The sequence below is a fragment of the Aquarana catesbeiana genome, linkage group LG02, assembly GCF_042186555.1.
Source record: "Aquarana catesbeiana isolate 2022-GZ linkage group LG02, ASM4218655v1, whole genome shotgun sequence".
NCBI classification, from domain to species: domain Eukaryota; kingdom Metazoa; phylum Chordata; class Amphibia; order Anura; family Ranidae; genus Aquarana; species Aquarana catesbeiana.
The window spans coordinates 88,732,301-88,747,863 of NC_133325.1; the positions used below are offsets into that span (position 1 = coordinate 88,732,301).

A 15,563-nucleotide genomic window follows, 5' to 3' on the forward strand; every position below is an offset into this window, starting at 1 on the left:
CTGATGTCCCTCTCATGGCCGCCGGTGATCGGCTTTTTTTTCCCTCCTCACGCTGTCAGCGAGAGGAGAAAAAATAGCCGATTACCGGCTCTGTTTACATCACATGATCAGCTGTCATTGGCTGACAGCTGATCATGTGGTAAGGGGTTGGGACCAACCCCTTACTCTGATCTGTGATCAGGCGAGTCTCATAGACTCGCTGATCACCGGGTGCGCAGGCCGCTCGTGCACAGGACGACGTCAATAGACGTAGTCCCGGCAATGTAGGTCCGCGCTGTTGCCGTCACTTGGCAATAGTGCGGATCTGAAGCGGTTAACCAATCTTGTTTTTTTTTTTTGTACAATTCTCCTTTAAGGGGGCATGGCAGGGGGTGTGTCCTGTGCCTGCATACTTGTGCTGACAGGTGTCCCTCATTCCCATCTCAAAAAGTTGGGAGGTATGTAAACACACACATAATATACACACACAAACATATATACATATATAAATACACACATAAACACATGCAAACACATACATGAACACACATGCAGAAAGCCTTTTCAAAAACGGCAGTGCTTTACCTCACCTCTTCCTGCCGGGTACTGCACTGTAGGGGGAGACAAAGAGCACAGCACACACTGTGCTTTCACTTTAGATCAGTGTGACAAGCTCCCTGCACAGTGCCGATTACAGTTCGGCCGACGATGGGGAGATCGATCTCAGTCGCTCCTCCTAACAAGATAAACAGGAGGGCCCTCAAGGGCCCCCTGCAACATGGGGCCCAGTCGCCATGGCGACCTCAGCGACCCCTATACTTCCGCCACTGGCTAGTTTACACTTGCTTCAAAACAAGGCTTCGGACAGGCTTTGTTACAGCTTTTTGAACGCCAGTAAAAGCTCCTGTCACTAAATAAAATGGTTAGCATACAGTCCTGTTTACACCTGCTTTGGCTTGGTGCTTCAATGGGGCTTTCATGGAGCTTTGATGGGGCTTTGGTGAGGCTTTTGTGGAGCTTTGATGGGGCTTTGGTGGAGCTTTTATGGGGCTTTGGTGGAGCTTTGATGGGGCTTCGGTGAGGCTTTGGTGGAGCTTTGATGGGGCTTTGGTGAGGCTTTGGTGGGGCTTTGATGGGGCTTCGGTGGAGCTTTGATAGGGCTTCAGTGGGGCTTTGGTGGAGCTTTGATGGGGCTTCAGTGGGGCTTTGGTGGAGCTTTGATGGGGCTTCAGTGGGGCTTTGATGGGGCTTCAGTGGGGCTCTGGTGGAGCTTTGATGGGGCTTCGGTGAGGCTTTGGTGGAGTTTTGATGGGGCTTCGGTGGGGCTTTGGTGGGGCTTCGTGGAGCTTTGATGGGGCTTTGGTGGAGCTTTGATGGGGTTTCGGTGGAGCTTCAAGCGAGCTTTGCCATAGACTTCTATGGAGGCTTTGAAGATGCTGTGAATCACCACTGAAGCTACATGGGGTATAATTTTTTGTAGTGAAGCCAAAGCAAAGCAAAAGCAAGTGTAAACAGGACTGTAAGCTAACCATTTTATTTAGTGACAGCGACAAAAGACAAAAGAGGAAATGTGCACTTTACCCCTTCCTGACCAGGCCATTTTTTGCAATACGGCACTGTGTCGCTTTAACTGACAATTGCGCGGTCGTGCGACTTTGTACCCAAACAAAATTTATGTCTTTTTTTTTCCCCACAAATAGAGCTTACTTTTGGTGGTATTTGATCGCCTCTGTGGTCTTTATATTTTGAGCTTTAAACCAAAAAAAGCGGCAACTTTGAAAATAAAACAATATTTTTAACTTTTTGCTATAATAAAAAAAAAAAAAGATTTCTTCATCAGTTTAAGCCGATACGTATTCTTCTACATATTTTTGGTAAAAAAAAAATCGCAATAAGTGTATATTGGTTTGCGTAAAATTTATAGCGTCTACAGAATAGGGGATAGATTTACGGCATTTTTATTATTTTTTTTATACTAGTAATGGCGGTTATCAGCAATTTTTAGCGGGACTGCGACACTGGGGCGGACAGATCAGACACTTTTTTGGGACCAGTGACATTTATACAGCAATCAGTGCTATAAAAATGTACTGATTACTATATAAATGTCACTGGCAGGGAAGGGGTTAACACTAGGGGGCAATCAAGGGGTTAAATGGGAGGTGTTTCTAACTGTGGAGGGATGGGACAGACTGGAGGAGGAGAGAGATTGCTGTTCCTGATCAGTAGGAACAGCAGGCCTCTCTCTACTTCCCTGTCAGGACGGGGATCTGTTTTGTTTACATTGACAGATCCTCGTTCTGGCTCTCTGCGGAGGATCGCGGGTGGCTGGCAGACATTGCGGTCGCTGGCCATCGCGGTGCAGGCGCTCCTCCCACAGCTTTTAAAGCAGCCAACGTACACCTACGGCGGTTTGCGCAGCCGTGCCAACCTGCCGCTGTATAACAACGCTGGCTGGTCGACAGCTTTCCTCTCACTTCCTTCTTGTGTGTCCAGGACAGGAAGTGGAGGTAATGTATGTATGTCACTCCAACAGGACAGTTACAAATAAACATGGCTTTAGCAGTCCTATACCTGGAAAAAAAAAAAAAAAAACTTTTCTACATATATAATCTTTAACTCTTGACTAGATAACTAGAGGTCAGCTCCCAAAAGACACTTATACAAGAATATGTCACAATGAGGGGAGAGGCTGGGCTGTAATGTGAGAAGTTCACGTAACAGAGTCAGTGTTATTGCTAGCTAGAGACTCTCTGCACTGTGATTGGTGGATAGAAAGACACCCTGCGCTTTCATTGGTGAATAAAAAGACATTCTGCATTGTAATTGGTGGAAAGAGCTGAGATAGACTTCAGCCTGCTGATTCCGCTGTCATGCTTCAGGACCTCTCCCTCTTCCTCGGTACCAGTCTGGGGATCCAGTGGATCCTGTGGGCGGTCGCAGCGATATTCCAGACGGAGAAGTTCTATGACTTAGCAGGTAAAGTGGACTTATGTGACACAAAATCTGAACGCACGGTACTTTCTTCAACATCTGGAGGCGTGCCGGCGGCCATGTTTAGTTAGGGCAAGAGCCTGGCTTGCTTCTTACCAACGCCGCAGTACAGACACGCTTTGGCAGCCGCAAGTTCATACACCGACCTAAAGCGTTACATATAAGCTAGAGCTGCATGTTTTATAGTTCCGTTACCGAATAAATTAACCAGTGACCGCTTCTGCAATGGCTGCCCTGGCGTCAGTCACGTGTTAGAAGCCACTCCGTAGCTAAGCAACTATGGGCAGAGTTTTTTTACGTTACATAAAGGATATGCGCATGTGCAGGAGAATGTAGGTCCCATGAGTTGCTTTTATAACAACAGTCACCTCAGTTTGAGGGTTAAATTTACGAAGAAAAAAAAAAAAGATTTCTTGACCAGGCCATTTTTTGTGATACGGCACTGCGTTACTTCAACTGACAATTGCGCGGTCATGCTAAGCTGTACCCAAATAAAATTGATGTCCTTCCCCCCCCCCCCCCCCCACAAATAGAGCTTTCTTTTGGTGGTATTTGATCACCTCTGCATTTTTTTTTTTTTTTTTTTTTTTTAGTTTTTGCGCTATAAACAAATAAAGACCGACAATTTTGAAAAAAAAAAAAATCTTTTTTTACTTTCTGCTATAAAACATATTCAATAAAAAAAATTTTAAAAAATACAATTTCATCATCAATTTTAGGCCAATATGAATTCTGCTACATATTTTTGGTAAAAAAAAATCCCAATAAGCGTCTATTGATTGGTTTGTGCAAAAGTTATAACTTGGGGATATATTTATGAGTTTCTTGTGTTTTTTTTTTTTTTTTTTTTATTTTTTTAATTTTTTTTACTAGTAATGACGGCAATCAGTGACTTTTAGCGGGACTGCGACAAATCTGACACTTTTGGGAACCAGTGGCACTAAGGCCTGATTCACACCTAGGCATTTTTTAGTGCTTTTTGGATTTTGCAGATTTGTACTACAGTCCATTTAACATTATTTCCTATGGAACACGTTCTGTAGTGCAAATCAGCAAAATTCAAAAAGCACAAACAATGCCTAGGTGTGAATCCAGCCTTATACAGTGATCAGTCTATGCACTGTCACTGTACTAATGAAACTGACAGGGAAGGGATTAACATCGGGACGATTAAAGGGTTAAATGTGTGCCTAGGGAGTTCTTACTAACTGTGGGGGAGGTGCTTGTACTATGGGAAGGCAGAGATCCGCGTTCCTGCTGTGTAGGAGCACAGGATCACAACCTACTCTTATCACAGAACGGCGATCTGCCTTGTTTATATAGGCAGACCGTTGTTCTGCCTTTGTCCTGAACGATCGGCGAGTCCTGGCGGGTCACCGCGTCCTCCGGACCTGCTGATTGGCTTCTGCTGTGTCCAAATACAGCTGGAACGTGTCGCCGGCCTCGTGCCTGCGTGCCCTAGACCCTGAAGTGCAGGGTGCTAAATGCTGATGTTTCCCCCCCCTCCGCTAGGGCATCCCAGGTGCAGCGTCCGGCCATGTCTGGGTATACACCAGGACTCCAATAAACACTTGTATGGCCTATGGACATATTTTATGTATTTGCCTATACGCTGTATGAGCGTTTACCGGTTTAGGGGCAGCGCACATCCATCCTTGTCTATGGAATATTATACGCTGCACCTGGTGGAGGAAAAGATACTGGCATTCGGGTTACATGGGCTCAGCAGCCCGTGGGCAAGAAGGGCTTCTTTACTCTAGCAGCTTGGGGGAGGCAGTAACACCATGTGGTTGAGCCATGTATCTTTTCCGCCCCTAAAACGATCCCCCATTAGCTGGAAAGGCAGTGACCAGGGGTATACACATGCCCCAGCCTGAATTATACCTCCATTCACACTGGCTGGACATTGCTTCTCACCGAACATGACCCGTCAAGTGAATGGGGCCATGCTGCAACAGAGCTCAACTCACCCAGTTGCAAGGGCGCCCTCACCACCTGTCAAATGTTCTCCAAGGCCGGCTTCACATATGTGCGGTTTGCAGTCCGGGGTCTGGTGCGTTTCTATTTCTATTCTATTTAATTTTTGCCTGAATTTGCACCTGACCTAGACCCAATGCACTGGACCCGTTTCAAAACCGCAGCCGCCCCGGACATGTGTGAACCGGCTCGATTGAGAGCCGGTCATATTCACATGTCATGCTAATTGGATGCGGTTTAAAACACAACCAATTTGCATATATGTGAACCCAGCCTAAAGAGCATTCCGGACGTGAATCACTCTTTAGAGAGCAACGCTGGTGTAAGCGAGCCCTAAGGGCTTGTTTAAATGTGCTTTGAAATTTTAGATACTGTGGATGTCCATTTAAAGTGGTTGTAAACTCTCCCCCATAACTCTGTCCCATGTAAATCAGCATAAAAAACCCTATGAACACTGCTTGTAGATATCTCCTTACTTGCTTAGTATTGTTGTAATCATTTATATTCTTTAGAATGACTTCACTGAGCATGCCCAGATTTCCCCTGATTTACGGCACACTCTGTGTACTTGTCTGTCTATTATCAGGACTTCCTACAGCACAACACTGCAATCCCACAAGACTGCATAATCACTCAGAGCTTCCTACTACACCCCATGTGACCATGTCCTGGACATCAGACAGCATTACTGCAGTCTTATCAGCTGAAGCTGATAAGACTGACATAGGCAAACACTAGATAATCGGCACAAGTAAATACTATGAAATATAACAAGTCAGCTATGAGTAGGGAAGCAGGGTTGCCATAGAAACGTTGGATTGAGAAGGAAGCTTGGTTAACAGTATAGGAAGTGCTCAATGTAAGGGCGGAAATACACTCTACTGTGGACTCAGAAAACAATGCTTAAGATGGCACTGCCTTACTCCTGGAAACAAGTTTTTTAAAGTTTCTTTAAACCGTAAGGAATGTGCGATTTGGGCTGGATTACAGTGGCTATAGTTTGACAATTACTTATTATAATGGACTAAATGAAAAGAAGCATCAGAGTGGGAGAGTTTACTTCCTCTTTAAGTGATTGTAAAGGCTTAAAGAGGAACTGCAGTCTGCTCACATAGTTTGTAATAAAAAACATATTTGCCATTCTGAAGCTTCCCTCCAACCACTTTGCATATTATTTTATATATACTGTGATTCTGTACTTGCCAAATATGCTGCAGAAATCTCCCTCCACTGAGTCTGGCTGCATCCATTTTAACGGTGGGCAGCTGAAGCTGCTGCCTGTTCACTTCCTGAATTTACACAGACACACAGAGGCATACCTGCAGCTCTGCAGCTCTCATTGGCCCTCTTATGACTCATTCCCTCTCCCTTCCTGGCAAACTCTCATGAGAGTGAGAGAGAGAGAGAGAGCTGTGCATGATGTCATAATCCTAGGCTTTTTACCAGACAAGAGACAGGAAGTGGGCTGTATAAGGTAATTACTGGCAGGAAAAAAATGTTTTACTATCCAAAGTTAAAACAACAAGGGCAGAGGATTTAATAGATGGAAAGTTGAAAAAATGACTGAAGGTCCGCTTTCAAGAGTATCTTCACCCTAGGAACAAAAAGATTAAAAGACAGCAGCTACAAATACTGTAGCTGCTAACTTCTAGTAAAAGGACACTTACCTGTCCAAGGATCCAGTGCTGTCCCCACCTGAGCCGGTTGTTTACCTGTCCTCGGGTCCCCGGTGCCGGCATCTTTAGTGTGGGAAGCTGGCTGTGACTCCTTGCAGCTTCACAGCTGGGTTTCTACTGCGCATGCGCGAGCCCCGCTGCACTTCGCGAAATGGTCCCGCAGCCTTCTAGGACCTGTGACCTCCCAGAAAGAGGGGTTGGCCTGCAAAACCAGATACCCTCTATCTTCTAAGTAACATTTTCTGAATGCGCTGTAAATGTCATAGGGGTATTTGTGAGGTGTTTGTGGAAGATTTTGCAGCATGTTTACATTGACAATAATGGAGCCATTTGGAGAACAATAAACCCAGCCGAATGCCATTGGATACATTTTGGCACGAAGCATCGCAAACACGACCATTGGAACAACACTGTCCACTGTAATGCACACAGCGCATTGACAGGTATTTGTGAATCTTCAAAAATTCAGATTCTTTGCTATTTAGCACTACTGCACTACTTGAACGGGTAATTGCGCAGTCATGCAACGCTGTACCCAAATGAACATTTTTATAATTTTTTTTTTTTTTTCACACAAATAGGGCTTTCTTTTGGTGGTATTTGATTTTGTTTTTCTACATAAACAAAAAAATACCAAAAATTTTGAAAAAATATTTTCTATATTCTGTCGTAAATCAAATATCTTCATAAATTTAGACCAACATGTATTCTGCTACATGTTTTGGGTAAAAAAAACCCAATAAGTTGGTTTGTGTGAAAGTTAGAGAGTCTACAAACTATGGTGTATATATATTTGAAAATTGTGCATGTGCGAAGCAACGTATGTATACATTTACTGAGCCTGCCAGGGCTGCCCGCCTGCAATAAGAGTACCATGGGCAGTCCTAAAGTGGTTCAAACACCTCTCTAGGACAACACGTACCCAGCTCTGCTGTTTTGAAACATACAAATGTAGTGAAGTGGTTTAAAAGGGGGATTGTGAGGCACAAGGTACTTATGGGCTGAATAAGAGTCCTGCAGCTCTTTGAGGGGGCAGTGCTATTTTTCAAAATAATTTGGACCTAAACACTTTCCTACAGTCTCATTTGTGTCAAACCCTTATGCAGGGTCAGACTGCCACATTGTAGGACTGAGGTGCCTTCAGTGGGCCCACATCTTGTAACGGGCCCTAATTTTGGGCCCAAGGTGTCTCCGGCCATACCGGGTGGAATAATTTTTGTGTCCAACAATGCTTTTATAGGTTCCAGGGCTGACCTTGCTCAGTAGCCAGAGCTGGTCGCATGCTTTCCTAACACTGGCACTATTGTAAGGAGCATGCTTACACTGACAACCAAGAGAACATGCTTTAACACAAGAAGCAAGGGGCATTTCTTGCACTAACCAGTAATGTAGGGGGTTTACATTACTGGTTGGTGGAAGAAATGCCCCATTTTTTTGCTGGTCAGCTGAGAAGGGCCCCCTTACACTGGTGATTTGAGAGGAGGAACCGCTTATATTGGTGGGAAGCAAAGAAGGGCACCCTCACATTGGTGGTCAGTGAAAATGGGCCCCTCACATTGGGTCAATTGAGAAGGGCCCCTTTACATTGGTCATCAGTGGACAAGGGATTCCTTACATTGGTGGTCAGTGAAGAAGAGCTCTTTCATATTGGTCCTCAGTGGATAAGGATCCCTTTTATATTAGTGGTCGGTGTGAAGAAAAAAATCATCATAAATTGTCAGTTCATATGTAAGTGCTCCCTTACATTGATGAACAGTAGATAAGGGCCCCCTTACATTGGTGGCCAATGGATAAGGGCTACTTACACTGGCGGTCAATAGATAACATTATTGGTCAATGGAGAAGGGCCTTCATACATTGGTGGTCAGTAGAGTGTACAGGACTCTTCTCCAGTAACGGCCAATGTAGAGGGGCCTTTACCCACTGACTACCAATGTACGGGGGGCATTTTTTTCTTTGCACTGACAACCAAGCTTAGGGACTCTTCTCCAGTAACCAGTAATGTAATCAGGACCTTCTCAACTGATCACCAACGTAAGGGAGCCCTATCCACAGACTATCAATGTAAGGCTCCAGTATATGTATAAATGTGACTTAGGGACTTGGACAGTATATGTATAAATGTGAGTTAGGGACCTTGGACTGTAAGCTCCTTGAGGGCAGAGACTGATGTGGATGTAATAATTATGTAAAGCTGAGTAAGTTGTTGCCGCTATATAAATACCTGTAATAAATAAATTAAATAGGGCTGGGTGCTAGAGCTGCACGATTAATTGTTAAGAATCAAAATTGATGGCACCATCTTTCTAACAAGTGCAGAGAGTTCTCACAGCTAGAAAAAAAATCAGGGCAGCCTGCAAAGATTTATTACAACACTAGAATAAGTAGAAACAAAGTATCTTTTCCTTCTTTTATCAAAGGAAAGAACTCTAGGTGTAGGTGAGAGAAGTTTAACCATTTAAAGTGGTGTTCCACCCAAAAAATAAAAAATACATGAAAATCCCTAAAAAAAAATAAAAAAAAAAACATTTGGAAATTTTTTTTTTTTTTTCAACTCCCTTCTAAATGCCTGTTGCTAGGGGGTCCCTCGTAGTCTGCCTCTTTCAGTGCCTGGGCTGGTGACATCACTTCCCCCTCGGCACAGGAAGGGCTCAGCTCTGCTCCCTCCCTTTTGTCAATCACCTGGGACCCATTACAGGTCGCAGGTGACTGAGTGGCCAATCGCGGCGCCGCTCATGCATGTGCAGTGGGTGCCCGGCTGCAAAGCCACAGCCCGGCGCCCACAGTTGCAATGCCGGCGCAGCCGAACGGAGGGGGAGGCGAGCGGGGCTTCGATCCCCCACATCGCTGGACCCAGGGACAGGTAAGTGTCCAATTAAAAGTCAGCAGTTGCAGTATTTGTAGCTGCTGACTTTTTTAATTTTTTTTTTTTTAATGGGCCCTCCTCTTTAAAGACCAAACCTTTTCTGACATTTGTTGCTTACAAGTAAAAATCATTATTTTCTGCTAGAAAATTACTTGGAGCACCCAAACATGAGATATATATATATATATATATATATATATATATATATATATATATATATATATATATATATATATATATATATATATATATATATATATATTATACATTTTTTTTTTTTTTTTTTTTAGCAGAGACCCTATAGAATAAAACGGTGGTTGTTGCATTATTTTATATCACACCGTATTTGCGCAGCTGTTTTTCAAATGCAATTTATTTTTAAAATACACTTTAATGAATTAAAAAAAAAAAAAACTAAACAGTAAAGTTAGCCCATTTTTTTTTTTTTTTTTTTTTTTTTGAATCATGATCTTTATTCTAAGCAAAAAAATCGTGATTCTTATTTTAGCCAGAATTGTGCAGCGCTACTGGGTGCATGGTATGCGTGCTACCACTGAACTCTATAGAATGTGCGCTTTGATGCAAGTGCATCAAAAATGCAGCATGTGGGACTTCTTTTTTGTATCGAACTGCACATAAAACGCATGGGGTCTAAGCACCCGTTCACAATAGCGCATTTTCTCCTGCGCTTGTTGTCGCGCTGGCATATACGACAGTAAAGATCAAATTATTCTCTATGGTGCCTGTTCACATCCATGGAGCACAGTGCAATGCATTTTTTGAAAGGGTGAAGTTCCTGACCTGCAGGTAAAATGGACTACTCTTTAGCAGACGCGCGGGGGTATCAAGAATTCTTAATGGCATGAAATACATCGACAAAATACCTGCGTTTTTGCGTACGTGAAGCTGATTGGTGCCACAGCACTGTGTTATTCAGTGCGGCGTAATAAAGAAAAAAAAAAAAAAGGGTCTGGCATTTCTGTACTCGTGTTCCTGCTGGTAGGGCAATCCATTGAAATGAATGGTCTGCCCGACTCGCAGGACGTGGGTCTCACTGATGTGAAATGGAGCCTTGGAACTTTTTTTTACCTTGGCTGATGGTAGTTGCAACCTGAGAAAAGTCTACAATGACTTCAGCCTTCATACACGGCATGACACCACTCCCACACGGCATGACACCACTCCCACACGGCATGACACCACTCCCACACGGCATGACACCACTCCCACACGGCATGACACCACTCCCACACGGCATGACACCACTCCCACACGGCATGACACCACTCCCACACCGCATGACACCACTCCCACACGGCATGACACCACTCCCACACCGCTCAGAACTACTGACCCTAAAATTACGCTCTGGATGATGTTATTTTTGTTTTGATGGAAGAGAACACTCTGCGTGGACATATGGCATTATTCAAATAGAGATAATGAACATTTCTATAGCAACCTCAGATCCTGAATAATTTAGGTTATAGGGTGTTCTGGCATGGTGGGAGTAGAAGACACAGAGCTGAAAACTTTTTTTGAGCTTAGTGCTGAAAGTGTGTTAAGTGCTATCAATTTCAGCACTGATGCTGACCAGACCCACAAAATGCCTTCAAAATGCTTACTGCTTAGAAACTCTGAGAGGTTCTTGCAGTGTCCCATTTAAGGGTCATTGGCAAATTAAAGGAGAAGTATGGGAATCAAAAAAAAAAACTTCTATACTCATCTCTATGCTGCAACATTGGTGTGATGCTGCAGATGTCCTCTGCCAGCTCTAAGCCGGAGAACTGAGCGATCACATGACCAATTATCACTCAATTCTCGGTCAGCTCTGAGCAGAGAGCAGTGACTGTTAGTCACCAGCTCTCTGCTCTTCCCTTCTGGTGCTCGCTGGAGCACTGGACTGGGGAGGGGGCAGGAGCAGCAGATTCTAGCTCTCAGCCACTTGCTGAGTAGCAGAGTCAGCTGTTGATCAGGCATCTGGGTGGATCCCGCCAATATGGTCGGGATCTTTCCAGAGACTGGAGCGGCTCTGTGGCGTCAGCTGAAAGCGGCTGATTTTGGGTCACAGGAGTGTTTAAGTAAGTGCACTACTGTAACCCACAAGAGGAGTATAGCCAAAACTTTGGACATACTTTTCTTTTAACATATGCAGCCTGTCAATAGCATTACTTTTTTCTGGCCCCCCCGTAACATAGTTTCACTACCAGTTGATCCTGCCAGCAGGTCCATGAATTTCCATATTCTGTTTTACGGTGACCAGAACATTCATCCTACAGTGAAATCACTTGAGCATTGTCGTCCTGTGGACAGGGTAGTCTTAAAGTATATGGGCATGTTGTTTTAAATGGATTTTAACCACTTCAGCCCTGGACCATTTGGCTGGCCAAAGACCAGAGCACTTTTTGCGATACTGCACTGCGCCGCTTTAACTGACAATTGCGCGGTCGTGCGACGTGGCTCCCAAACAAAATTGACGTCCTTTTTTTCCCATAAATAGAGCTTTCTTTTGGTGGTATTTGATCACCTCTGCGGTTTTTATTATTTGCGCTATAAACAAAAAAAGAGCGACAATTTTGAAGAAAAAAACAATATTTTTTACTTTTTGCTATAATAAATATCCCCAAAAAAATATATAAAAAAAACTTTTTTTTTTTCCCCCTCAGTTTAGGCCGATACGTATTCTTCTACATATTTTTGGTAAAAAAAATCGCAATAAGCATTTATTGGTTTGCGCAAAAGTTATAGCGTCTACAAAATAGGGGATAGATTTATGAAATTTTTATTAATAATTTTTTTTTACTAGTAATCTGCGATTTTTTTTTTTTTTTTATTGTGACTGCGACATTATGGCGGACACTTTTGGCGCTATTTTGGGACCATTCACATTTATACAGCGATCAGTTAAAAAAACTGATTACTGTGTAAATGTGACTGGCAGTGAAGGGGTTAACCACTAGGGGGCTAGGAAGGGGTTAAGTGTGTCCTAGGGAGTGATTCTAACTGTTAGGGGGCATGGCTACGGGTGACACGTCACTGATCGCTGCTCCCGATGAGAGGGAACAGATGATCGGTGACATGTCACTAGGAAGAACGGGGAGATGTTGTGTTTTCACTGACATCTCCCCGTTCTTCAGCTCCGTGACACGATCGCGGGACACCGGCGGACATCGAGTCCGCGGTTCCCGCGTGCACAATCACGGAGCTCGCGGCAGGGTCGCGCACGCCAACCGGTGGCAAATTTAAAGGGACGTACCTGTACGCCCATTTTCCCATCTGTGCCATTCTGTTAGCGTATATCTACATGCAGCGGTCGGCATGTGGTTAAGAAAGTGACAAGTTAAAGCCAACTCCAACTAATAATTAGTAGGCCTCATGCACACCTGCATTTGGGGCTGACTGTGATTTCAAGCAGGTGACTCAGCGGGCTTTCCTGAGAGAGGCTGCAGAGGGGAAGCCTTAGAGCCCTATCACACTGGGGTTGTGCGGGCACCGGTGGTAAAACGGTACTATTTTTGACGCCACTTTACTGCCATTTTAATGGCGGTATTCAGCCGCTAGTGGGGCGGTTTCACCCCCCTGCTAGCGGCCGAGAAAGGGTTAAAACCACTGCAAAGTGCTACTGCAGCATCGCTATGCCGGAGGTATAGCCGCGCTGACCCATTCATTTCAATGGGCAGGAGCGGTGGAGGAGCAGTATACACACCGCTCCAAAGATGCTGCTTGCAGGACTTTTTTCACCGTCCTGCCAGCGCACCGCGACAGTGTGAAAGCCCTCGGCTTTGAGGAGCAGCTCTTTCAGGGCCCTTTGCAGGCGCTATTTTTAGCGCTGTATCGCCTGCAAAGCGCCCCAGTGTGAATGGGGTCTTATACAAAGCAATGAGAAGCTGACAGTGCTCACCGTGGCATGAGGCGTACACACGATCCGAATATTGTTCGAAAACTGTCGTCCGAGAATCGAACAATTTTCGGATCGTGTGTACACTACTTTCGAGAGCCCATCGCGACCGTTCATCCAATATTATTAGATTGGATAAGCATGAAAATTTTCCTCGCAAGATACAAGATCGTACGACTTTCATTTAGTCAGTATAGTTGTCGTCCAAAAACACAATACAAATACACAACACATGACATCACTTCCAAATTTTTTTTTTTTTTCTGTCGTACGAGAATTTTCGTGACTTTAGTTACCTATTCAATTTCTATTTGTGAATAGTACTACTCAACTAGTAGGCGAATAAAGTCGTACGATATTCGGATCGTGTGTACGCGACTTTAGGCTCAGTTCACACCTATGCATTTTTTTTTTTCTATTGCTTTTTGAAGAAAAGCACTACAGTTCATCGTATCAAGGCTTCCTATGGAACACTTTCACATCTGTGCTTTTTTCAGCCGCTGCGTTTTTAGAAAAGGTCGGGGACTTATTTTTAAAAGCAGAAACGGATCAAAAGCAAACTGCATAGGTGTGAATCAAGAGCATGGAAAGTAGGTTATATGGGTTCTTTGGCCTAGTTCACACCAGCGTTGTGTGTTCCAGCGCCTTTCAGTTTGAAAAAAAAAAAAAAAGTACAACATGCTGCTTTTTTCCTGCACAGAACTGTACTGAAATGTGGTCAAATGCATTAAAAACGCACCGGACAGTAGTACAGTAGAAAAAAATATGAAAAATAGAAAACAAGAAGGGAAAAAAAAAAAAAAAGGAAACAAGAAGCATAAAAAAGTGTTAAAAACGCACATGAATAAATGCATCCGGAATGTATCCGGAGTATGTTTTTGTGGTGTGAACAGGCAATTTGTTCTTTTAAAAAAAAAATGGTTCAAACCATATAAATAAAGGGAGACCATTCTAAGCACCCCCTACTACAGTGATGTTTTTTCCCAATTTCCACTTTTGCCAGACAGCTTGCCCTGCATCTAAATGCAGAAAAAATCTATAGGGGCAACACAGTAGCTTGGTGGTTAGCACCTCTGCCTTGCAGCACTGGTGTCCTTCTGTTTGAATCCTGATCAGAACACTATCTGCATAGAATTTGTATGTTCTCCCTGTGCTTGCGTGGGTTTCTTCTAGGTAATCTGGTTTCCTCCCACATCTCAAAGGCATGCTAGTTGAGATAATTACGCATCATAGATGGTTTGAAACGCGTTAGCTGTCGCTATATAGCCCTCTTCTATGCACTGTGGATTGTCTGTGTGATATATGGATTAATAAAGGTGATTTTATGGAAGTGTGGCCATCCAGACTTTCTTCACATTGAAACTTCTGCAACGTACAGGGCTAGCACTCCTCAGTGTGCAGTGATGGTGGAATTAGTAGAGACTTATCTTGAGCGATGTTTTACCTATTATACTGGTAGGTTAATTGGCTTTTGTCTAAATGGCCCTATGTATGCACATGATATAGGGATCCTTGGGGGCAGGGACTGATTTGAATCTACAGTATTTCAAGCACTGCATAAATTGTTGGTGCAATATAAAAACCTATACCTATAAAAAAAAAAATAGATCTAATCTATCATCAGATTTTTTTTTTTTTTTTTTTAATTTAAATTGGATTTATTTTAATAAAATGTAAAAAAAAAAAAATAAAAAAAATAAAATAAAAAAAAAAAAAAAATAAAAAAAAAAAAAAGTAAAAATCTATCTATCTAAACATAGTTTACTATTTTACCACTTAAGGACCAAGCCTCTTTCTGAGATTTGTTGTTTACATGTTAAAAACATTTTTTTTTTTGCTAGAAAATTACTTAGAACCCCCAAACATTATACATTATTTTTTTCTAACACCCTAGAGAATAAAATGGCGGTCGTTGCAATACTTTCTGTCACACCTTATTTGCACAGCGGTCTTACAAGCGCATTTAAAAAAAAAAAAAATACACTTTTTTGAATGAAATTATATAAGACAACAGTAAAGTTAGCACAATTTTTTTTTTATATTGTGAAAGATAATGTTACGCCGAGTAAAATGATACTCTACATGTCTCGCTTCAAAATTGCGCCCGCTCGTGGAATGGCGACAAACCTTTACCCTTAAAAATCTCCATAGGCGATGTTTAAAAAATTCTACA

At 43.2% G+C, this 15,563-nt stretch overlaps 1 protein-coding gene across 1 annotated transcript in view; it reads left to right on the forward strand.

Moving 5' to 3' along the window:
* Nucleotides 1-2,775: 2,775 nt before the first annotated feature.
* LOC141127027 (uncharacterized) overlaps nucleotides 2,776-15,563 on the forward strand; it is a 55,259-nt gene continuing 42,471 nt past the window's right edge. Inside the window, exon 1 of the mRNA XM_073613151.1 lies at nucleotides 2,776-2,958. Within this exon, the coding sequence (XP_073469252.1) occupies nucleotides 2,853-2,958 (106 nt within the window). The 5' untranslated portion in view covers nucleotides 2,776-2,852. The remainder of the gene's footprint in view (nucleotides 2,959-15,563) is intronic.